Here is a 10,366-nt window from a genome sequence, read left to right on the forward strand (position 1 = left end):
TTTTTCTTAACCAGTTAAGAAAACTTAGTTATGAAAGTGAACTAAAGTGAATTGCGTTTAATGATTTAAAAGAACGTCTATACCTCTCGTGTTTGAACCTATACCTTTTTTTACTTAGGTACTATTTTAGTGTACTTAACTGTACAATTTCTGCCGTAAAGCGAATCTGTCATAAAGCGAATCTGTCATAAAGCTAATCTGTCGTAAAGCGAATCTGTCCTAAGGCGAATGATACAAAAAGAAGTTTGGGGCTAGAGTAAGCCTTGTGAGTACGACGGATGGTCAAGCAGTTCAAACCGTAATTCGTGGATTTTCGCCATGGCAACCGCTGAAGTGTGAGACAGTGCGTTGTCTTGGTGAAACAGGATTTTCTTTTTCTGCAAATACATTTGTCCGTTTTTCCGCAAGTCTGCCTTCAGCTTGTCAAGTAATGAAGCGTAGTATGCTCCTGTAATGGTTTTTCCTTTTTAAAGATATTCGATTAACCCTTAACCACCTACCCTATGTTTTAACGACATAACAACCTACCCTCGATCAGACAGACCGCTATCATGTGATTGATATTTTTTAAAGTTGTAATTTGGTGGTGGATAAAACATAAGAATTAAATAGAGGTATAGTGTTTTTACTATTATATTATCATTAAAATCTACAAGTAACTAGTAACAGTCTTGCGAAAATATAATAACTTTACTTGTACATGGAATTAATGGACGAATATACTTATCTATACAAAATGTAATCTATAAAAAAAATAACTAATTAAACTTTCTTCTTTGGACTAATTCTCGTAATTTTATCAATCATGTAATACAATCAAAGCTTAAAAATAAATAGAAATATATATTATTTTTGCATAATTACAGCCTCTCAATTCTTAATATTTTTCCGAGCATATACGGCACACTGTTTCAGAGCATTCTAAGCAGATTGGCTTCTTGCATGAAAAGCACGAGTATTTAGTCTTGCGTTTCTTTTTATAATCGCAAGTCGAGCAAGTCTTACGTACTTCTAGCCTACTTGCACCAGAACAGCTTGGTATTACATCTTCCACATCAGTCTGAAGTACACGGCGAATCATTATCGGTACTTCTCGTGGAATAGCTTCATTTTTTTCTCGTCGTTCCATGTGTGGCCGTGTTAGCTGTTCCGCCAATCTCTTAATGAATTTGAATCGGCTTCCAGTACCCTGAGTCTGATTACTTAAACTAATAACATAAGCATTGGGAATTGATATGTCTTGTATTCTGTAGAATATAGCCATAGGCCACCATCGTGTTCGACGAGCAGTGGAGTAATTCGAACACCTTTGGTCAAGTAGTTCGACTCCAATTTTGGTTTCATTATAGTACATTATGATCTCCGGTTTTCTGGTGTTTTCATCAATGGTATCTGTGTGGTGCATGCTTGATATCATAAGAACAGCCTTATTTTTTTTTTTACACATAAGATGACAAAGTTATATCTTTGGTGAAACCAAAAATTGTTGATCCCAGTGGCCGACTTCTTCTTGGCTTGAATTCTGGGGGTATTTCGCGTTTTCTTTTTTTTTTCAAAGTAACCACCAGTGTTAGTCGTTTTTCTCTCAAAGCGTTTGCAAGTTCTATGGAACAAAACCAATTATCAGCGGTGGCGTTTCTGTTCGATCCTTCAGTTGGTGTGACAAGACGAAGAACTGCCTGAGTGGGTTTTGAGAAACGTTTTTCTTCTTGGCTTAAATTTGTCCCATCTGAATCATTGCCTAAATAAATATAGGCATTTACGAGGTAGCCATTCCTCGCATCGGTTATGCACATTATTTTTAACCCGTATTTGGTAGGCTTTTTTGGCATGTATATCCTGAATTTACAACGGCCTCGAAAAGCCAACAGCATCTCGTCTATACAAGCACAAGATCCAATTGAGTAAATTTCTTGGGAGCGCTGTATGAATGAGATAAACAACTCTAAAAAATGGGCGCCGAAAGGTCTGTCTCACGTCGTTGCTCTCTAGTTTCTACATCATCAAAACGAACCGCGATCAGCAGTACTTCAAATCGATTTTTGCTCATAATGCAACGGTATATTTCTCGGCCTGAGCGTTCATTGTTAACGACACCCCCAAAACGACACCCCTGGGGTGTCGTTAACAATAAGCATTTGTTGACGACACCACTAACAAATAGTGTTGTTACCCTGCTGTATGTTCGTACCTATACCATAATAATTATTAAAATAAAAAGAACCTGTAAAGATATTTTTATTTAATTTGATCGAAGCTCAATAATCCTTATTATTTCAAACATTATCTGTCTTCTTTTTACGACAGGTACGTTGTTAAGTTCTTGACCAATAAATTCTCCGAAATTACGATTTGCTTCTTTCAGGCTTGCTTCATTAGCCATTTCAGGAGTTTGTGTACTGACATTGTGGTCCTTTCCCCAATTATAATTGTCAGATTGAATGCCAACTTCTTTTTTGTTCTGAACCCTTTGTGAAGTTGAGGGATTAACATCAACAGAACAAACATTTACGTCGTGATATTGCTCATAGAGCATTTGAGTATCTTGAGTATCCCAGGTTTGACTACAGGAAGCGTCAAAATCAGCATTTTTATTTTCAAGCACATGTTTGGATCGTTTCGACATTATTTTGACTATTCAAAAATCAACGATTTCACAATTTTTTCCAAATGGCAAATGTTCGAGAATCGCCTGACACGAGTGACAATTTTCTCGTTTTTCAACGAAATGTATGAACTTTTTGGGATCCAAAACCAAAAAGTTTTTGCTTACTCGTTATTTATTCACTCATCATAGCAAAGTGAGCGAATGTTAATAAACCAAAACGTAAAATATAATAATAATATTTTATCAGTTGGCAACAAAATAAACTGATAGATACCCTGTGAAGGAAAAGTATCTTTAGTTTCTTAATTGCTCCAAGGCTTGGCCTACTGAGAGACTTCCAGACACTAATCCTATCTGGATTTCCATGATCATATTGTCGTTAGTGATCTGCTTTTTTTTTCCTTTGTTTTGTAATGGATCCTGACCCTTGGTATGGCATAATTTTATTCAACAGACGTAACAATGTTTTGTTGCTGGTGTTTATGTTTTTATTCAATTTTGAATGATATCCCTCAAGCACGTTGTTGGTGCGATGCCTTTCTCCGAATACGCTAATCACATCAAACGAATGTTTCTTCAACCAAAAAGTTTCCACGTATTTTGTAAATTGTGACATTTCTATATTGCCTGCACACAACGCCTTTATAAATTGCCACCCTTCCATGATATGTTGTGAAGGCAGCAACGCTAACGCCTTTGTTAACCCTATAATTCTTTTTTCTGCATAAACTTTTGAATGACCTAATTTATCTGCTTTTTTGTTAATGTTTTTGCACCAGTGAAAGTAACAACCTTTCAAGACAATATTGGGGAATAACATTTTTAATGCGTTCATTGATGCCATTTCAAAATCAGAATGTACTTTAATAGGATTCCACTTAGCAAGTTGCGACTTAATCATGCTGAACAGTTTAAAATAACTACTCTGCCGCCTGTGGGTCATTAGTGCGAACACTAATGGTACAACATTAGTGTTATCCAATGTGCTGCCAATATCTCCGTGTAGAGAGAAAATCTGAGTAAATGGAGTTGGGCACGTTTTAAAAGTGCCGTCTATAAAAAATTCTGTCACATTTGCTATTGCTTGCCTGCAATTATTAGTACAAAATACTAGAACTTTTTCATCCTTGTCACAATAATCTGCTAAAATCTAATCACGGAATTTCAATGGAATTTCTATTTCACTGACAGATTTGTATACCGTTTTTTTTAAATCCAAACTCTTGTTCCGTGCACCATACAAAAAAACTAGTTGAATTATTTAATGAGGGTATAGGTATCACTAATTCTAAGCCAGTCTCTTTGATGGAGTTTGTTGCATCGTTGTAAAGTTTCGGTATGGGTTCATCACTTGTTATAACGGTTTCCCTAAGCGCATGCATTATTTTAAGAGCATCATTTTTGTGCACATTTGGCTCACATGTATGTAATTTGCCAAATGCATGTATTTGTTTATCCTGAAACAAGAGCAAACACACAATTCCTCATTTCAGGAGCAAGAAATATGTAGTAGGAAGTGGCCTCTATCTATAGCATACCTACCTTAGTAGTAACTGTTCCATGGCATTTCAACTTTTTGTGAGAGGAACATCTCCAATATACTGATCCATCTGCATAATTTTTATGTTTATGATATTTATACTTGCCTAAAAGTAAGGCCACTCCGCCATTGGTATTTATTAATCTGAATTCGGACATTGTTAACTTTTTCTTCGAAAGTTATTGAAAATATTAGAAATGTCAATATATTGATTAACTTCACAAATGACACATAATTTATCTCATGAACGTCATAAACGTTATCAGCCAGTGCATTAGAGAAAGAGATAAAAAGATACAATTGCATATGTTTATTAACCATTGAGAGTATACTAGCTCGATAATAAATTCTTAAGCGATAAGTTATCCCAACATTACGGTGGTGTCGTCAACAAATGCTTATTGTTAACAACACCCCAGGGGTGTCGTTTTGGGGGTGTCGTTAACAATGAATGGGCCTGAGCCATCAGTACTGAACCATGCAGTGTAGTGTTCGTGGTTTGCTTTAAAATGGCTGTGTAAAACAGCATGCCAGTGAACGCTTTTAGCTCTGTAAGATCCACGTCTTGAACACAACTTTGTTTCTGATACTTTGGCCGCATCCTCAATATCTTCTCATTGGTATATAATACTATTTTATTGAGCATTTCATCAGTAAGTAACAGGCTCCATATATCAAGTGGCGTAGAATCATGGAGCATATTGCGATATGCCGGTTTTACTCCCGGTGGTTGATTGACAATATTATGCTGCTGTGTTCTCGTGCGGCAAACATTTGGCTGCGATGACTAACGAAAACGGTTACTACCAAAATAAAAAAGCTTTCGTCTGCGTCGGACTTCTTCTAGTGGTGTATCGCTGTCGGAAGAGGATAGTGGCTCACGAGAAACGGGAGCTATATATTGCGGCTGAACGGGAAGTGTTTCGTCTTCCGAAGAGTTGTCTTCCCCCATCTACATATTTCGGAGCTGGATTCACAATCCCCTGTCAGCACTTGATTATTAGTAAGCCTCATTCGGTAAGTCTTCCTCAGAACACTTGCAGCCATTGCCTAATCTTTTCATCCATTTTAACACTAAAACTATGTGAAATAAATGCAATACAGATTTACAAAAATACTAACGTAACCCTCGGTATCTCAGACCGGTAAAAAAAATGTTTTACTTATCACAGCAAAACGCGCACTTAAACACTCGACGAGCTCAAGTGACACACTGGCGGGAATTCAGAAAAGGTACATGAACGCACAAGAAGGCCGAGAAGTCTCTGAGACCGTTATCAGGTGGTTAAGGGTTAAAATAACTCCATGACTATCCCAAAAAACAGTCGCCATCACTTTCACAGCCGGAAAAACAGTTTTTGCTTTTTTTGGAGCCGGTTCCGCCTGTGCAGTCCACTGTTTGGACTGTATTTTTGTTTCGGGCGTATAATGGTGTATCCAAGTTTCATCTGCAGTAAATAATCGGCGTCAAAACTTGGATTTATTGCGCCAACAGAGCGTTGGAAATGTTCATTCGAACAAGTTTTTGGTCTAACGTGAGCAAACGCGGCACCCAACGCGCGGACAGCTTTCTCATGCCTAAATGTTGATTTAATATGTGACAAACACGTTCTTTTGACATGTTCATAACCTCCTCTATCTCTTTCACTTTAATTCGGCGGTCGTCTAGCACCATTTGATGAACTTTGGCGATGTTTTCGTCGGTAGTTGCAGTTTTTGGACATCCCGAACGTTCGTCGTCTCCTAAGCTCTTACGGCCACGTTTAAATTCAGCTGCCCAAAATTTCACTCGGGTAAATGATGGCGCAGAGTCCTCATTCACAGAATCCAACTCATCTTTGATTTGCGTAGGCGTAATGCCTTTCAAACACAAATATTTAATGACAGCTCGATACTCAACTTTGTCCATTTTCACAAAAACACCCACATCAACTCACTCAAACGAGTGTTACATAACAACTGCGCGTCCAAAATGGCTGAAACTTTGTCGAGTAATTGACAACAGATGAACAACGAAATTCACTAGCTTTTATTTACGAGTGCTGCCATCTTCACGTTGAGGTCGGAAACTTTTCAGACCACCCTCGTAAACACTCCAAAAAATCAATACTTAAATTGAGATCTTATAGACATTCAAGACATCTTTCTTAAGTTCGCCTCAAACTGCCTTTTTGCATTTAGTGCAGATCATTTTCGCCTATCTTTTTTTTTTGTTTAGTCATACAGTGACTGCAACATCTTTTTTTGACGGCAGGTTCATCTTCGTCAACTTCTCGAACTTGGGGGCTACTCTCGATCACCGTACGAAACAATTACTGTCAAATAAGTAATATTCGACAAAATTAAAAGACAAGTATCCAGTATGAAGCTTCATTCGCATCACGCGTCTTTTCATTTGGTCAAGTATTGCTTACTTGGCAGTAATTGTTTCGGACGGAGATCGAGGGTAGACCCCCTGTACATTAGGTGTTGGGATAATAATATTATCTATATTATCTCGGACATGCCTCGGTAAAGTAGGCGCCTTTAGTCTCTATTCATCCGAGGCGTGATCAGTTGAGAACTCAGTTGCTCTTCGATTCAAGGTCAAGGGCTTTTCATGTTTAACCTTCAAGCGGGCGCGCGGTCATTTAAAACGGCAGCGGTCGCGCGTAACCTTAAAGACCTATGGGAATATTTTGGGATTCAAATGGCTAATTAATTGTGTATTCATTATTTTTTTTATATTTAGATACATTGTCATATATACGAGTATATTTGGGTTAGGAAACTATTTGATGAAAAAAAAAAACTTGAAAGCTAAAATAAAATCAAAGTATAACTTAAATTAAAAAAAACATACCGTAAACTGGTCCTACTTTGCTCCAATATTTGCTCCAAATTTAAGAAATTATTATTTTTTTTGAAACTATTAATTCTTAGATATGGGCACATACATTTATAAAAAGTAGAACATCTATACTAACACATTCTTCAGAGAAAACTGCGTTATAAAGTATTTTGTTATATATATAAAATCATGAATAAGGAGCAATGTTACCCATTGTCATTGGTATCTTTGCTCCTACATCTTGCTTACAAGCGATCTCGGTTCTAAAACCGTTCGGAGTAAATTTTCACTCTCTTTATTCAAACTATGCTCCAAAAATCCCCTTAGTCATTCATTTTAACTTTCATTTTCGATGAGAAAAGGTTAAAAATAAAATTTTTGTCAATTTCTTGGATAAACATATTTATTAAGCTTTATACCAAAATCACTTTGTTTCATTGGTCATTGGTTTATCATATATTATTAGCCACCATTATTATTTTATACTAACGACAAAATATTAAAATTAAAAAAAAACTCACTTCTAAAAGAGAAATAACTTGGATAAAACAAAATTGTGTAAGTAATCAACATTTTCTTAATTTTATAGCTTATCCTTAATTATAGGAACTTTGATTTTCTTCTTTAAACATAAATCAGTCGTTTTATACTTAAAAACTAAACTCACTAGTGGTATCTTAAAACCAATCAAGAAATTCAAAATAAAGAAAACTTCAAATTATACATTCTTTTATAACAATACCTACTTAATCTCTTAAAAACCCCAAATTTGATCTAGTTCTGGAACTAAATAGATGTCACGACGACTACTAACTTTTTTAGGTGGTTCTATACCCCCCAGTATTTCTTTCCAGTCATACTGGATTTCATCCCGCGGTTTAGGCCACTTCCAGGATTTTAATGACTTCTTCATCGAAGACACGTATGGCCCCTTGGCAGATATTTTTGTAATTATGCCCGGAAACATTTCGCCCTCATACGTGAATACCACATAATATGTGGTATTCACGTATGTGGCACATATTGTCCAATTGCCTTCACGAGTGGCTTGAAATTGCGATTTTCAGAGCAATTCACGGAATTGATTTCCATTTCAAGATTTTCTAAATCTCCAAGAGAAGAAACATCTGAAGAGTTGTGAACAGACATATCAACGCTTTCTGCGTAAGTACTTTCGCTACTGGCTCTACGGCGGCGTGGTCCTTTTGACGTTGATGGCTCTGCCGATTCTTTATCACCTAAAATTGTGCTTAATTCTTCGGTCACACTTTTTCCTGGAGTGATGTTTAGTTTTGTGCGACGTCTTTTTGCAGTTCCACCTTTCGTCCATTCAAGCCTCTTAGCTTCCAGGGTCTGCAGAAAAGAGTCTTGTAAAGCAGTCTTGTTGACAGTTCTGGGCATCCTCTCTAATAATGGATTGACGTCAAGCGGATAAATCCCACATTTCCGAAAACCTGAAGTTAGATTTACCTCTCGCGTTAATCCCAAAATATCAACCAATCTGTTTAGTAAAACTGGGAAACTGCTTTTTTGTACTACTGTTTCTCGACTGCCTTGTTGACTTGCTTTCCACTCGGTTAGGATTTTTCTCCATGCTACCTTCATAGGGTGAAAAAATGCAACATTTGCGGCTGAGTTAAATGGGTGCTGTTAGGTGGAAGGCAAACAAATCTGATATTGTTTTCGTCACAGGCTTTCAGGACATCTACAGAAATGTGAGAAGACAAATTATCCCCTATCACAACTTTGGGACCCTCTTGTTTCCTTAGCCTGGGTAGGATATGAGTAAAAAACCAATCATTGAATATATTCATATCAAACCACCCTGATGGACTGTTATTATATCTGGCATTCTTTGGTCCATGCTATGTCCATGTACTCCACAGTTGCTTGGCCTTATATACTGTGTATGGTGGTAGTAATTCCCCCGCAGCATTGCCAGAATACATAATAGAAGTTGAACTTTTCGAGGTATTTCTAATAAGTTCTGGATACTTGGTGCCTCGCTTAATTATGACTTTTTTTTGACCAGGGTCATCTGACAGGTTGGTCTCATCAAAGTTCCATATGTTTTCGGGCGGAATATCTTTAACTACCTACCTCTTCCAAGTTTTGTATGTAGGCAGTGATTGTGTTCATGTCTATTGATGCCCTGTTGCGCTTAATATTACCAGCGAACCTCTGAGATAAACATGCGTGCCTTTTTAAGAAACTTGACACCCACTCAGTTCCTGGACAATTATCTCTAAATTTGGAAACTTTTCGGCCAATTTTTTCTAAATATGATCGGATCACAACGCGGAGATCAAAAACTGTCAAAGGAAAACCGAACTCGCTCAATCTTATAATGCAATCCACAAACAATGCTTCTTCTTCAATCGTGAATATTGTTGGAGCTCCTGGTGGTCGCGACGACATTTTAGATCGCAAGCATCTTAGCTGATTAATTATGGTTCTCCGTGGGATACCATATTCTTCACTCGCTTTTCTTTGAGTGAATTCTTTATTTTCTATACAGGGTGACTGGTTGAACGAAATAAATATTTAAAGTGGCGAATGAGTAGCTGATACCCATCCCGAATATGTAAAAATATCGCCCCAAAACATTATAAAAAAAATATATCGTACCATTTTACAAATACTAATACTCTGTTCGTTTGAGCTACTCTACGAACAGCTGATTGTTAGGAAAATGAACCGCCCGTCGCCGCGCCGCGCCCCGCGCTACGAGCGCGTGTCAAGCCTCTCTCGCTTAAAATGTTTTAAAAATAATTCCATTTTCCCTTAGGACAGGCAAAAATACCAATTAAACTACGATAAATTATTTTTTAAAGTACACAATATTTTAGGCAGTTGTAAAACACAAACTAAGCTAGTAGGTATGAGCATGGTTTGGTATTTTTGGCGTATTTAAAAAATGGAATCATACCTATTTACAATAATTAATTTTGATTAAATTTACAAATTTACAGCAATCTTAACAATGTACGGGTGAAGACCGTCTCTGTGTAAGAGTTTCCACACTGTCCATTGTAACACTCCGAATCGTCTTGCTGCATTTCGAGTACTCCGGCGTGGGTCATGCTCAAAGTATTCAAAAATCGCTTCTTGTATGTCCACTGGATACGGATCCCTTCCTCGCCCTTGAGCATGCGAGGGCACAGTGAACTGCCCAAAAGTCCTCAAACGAAAATTGAGTCCTAAACATTAAAGTGTAGGATGGAACTCGCCGATTAGGGAACATTTCACGGTACAGGTCCCTAGCACCAGTAACTACATCATTTGCCATAACATAACACCGTATCATGTCCCAATACTCCTCATTTGTGTAGTGATAAGGCATCGTTATGTGTCACTGCACTCCACGGAATTACACAGTTGAATAGAC

At 37.3% G+C, this 10,366-nt stretch overlaps 1 protein-coding gene across 1 annotated transcript; it reads right to left on the reverse strand.

Moving 5' to 3' along the window:
• Positions 1–5,405: 5,405 nt before the first annotated feature.
• LOC113229876 (protein GVQW3-like) lies at positions 5,406–6,371 on the reverse strand. Its single transcript, XM_026463558.1, has one exon. The coding sequence runs from the start codon at positions 6,055–6,057 to the stop codon at positions 5,629–5,631; it is 429 nt and encodes a 142-aa protein (XP_026319343.1). The 5' UTR covers positions 6,058–6,371; the 3' UTR covers positions 5,406–5,628.
• Between the last annotated feature and the right edge of the window lie 3,995 nt (positions 6,372–10,366).

The sequence above is a fragment of the Hyposmocoma kahamanoa genome, unplaced genomic scaffold, assembly GCF_003589595.1.
Source record: "Hyposmocoma kahamanoa isolate Upper Pololo Valley unplaced genomic scaffold, ASM358959v1 100261, whole genome shotgun sequence".
Classification (NCBI taxonomy): Eukaryota; Metazoa; Arthropoda; class Insecta; order Lepidoptera; family Cosmopterigidae; genus Hyposmocoma; species Hyposmocoma kahamanoa.

Excerpts from the sequence above, each read along its gene's own strand:
- LOC113229876 (XM_026463558.1), bottom strand. The coding sequence starts at position 6,057 with ATGGACAAAGTTGAGTATCGAGCTGTCATTAAATATTTGTGTTTGAAA.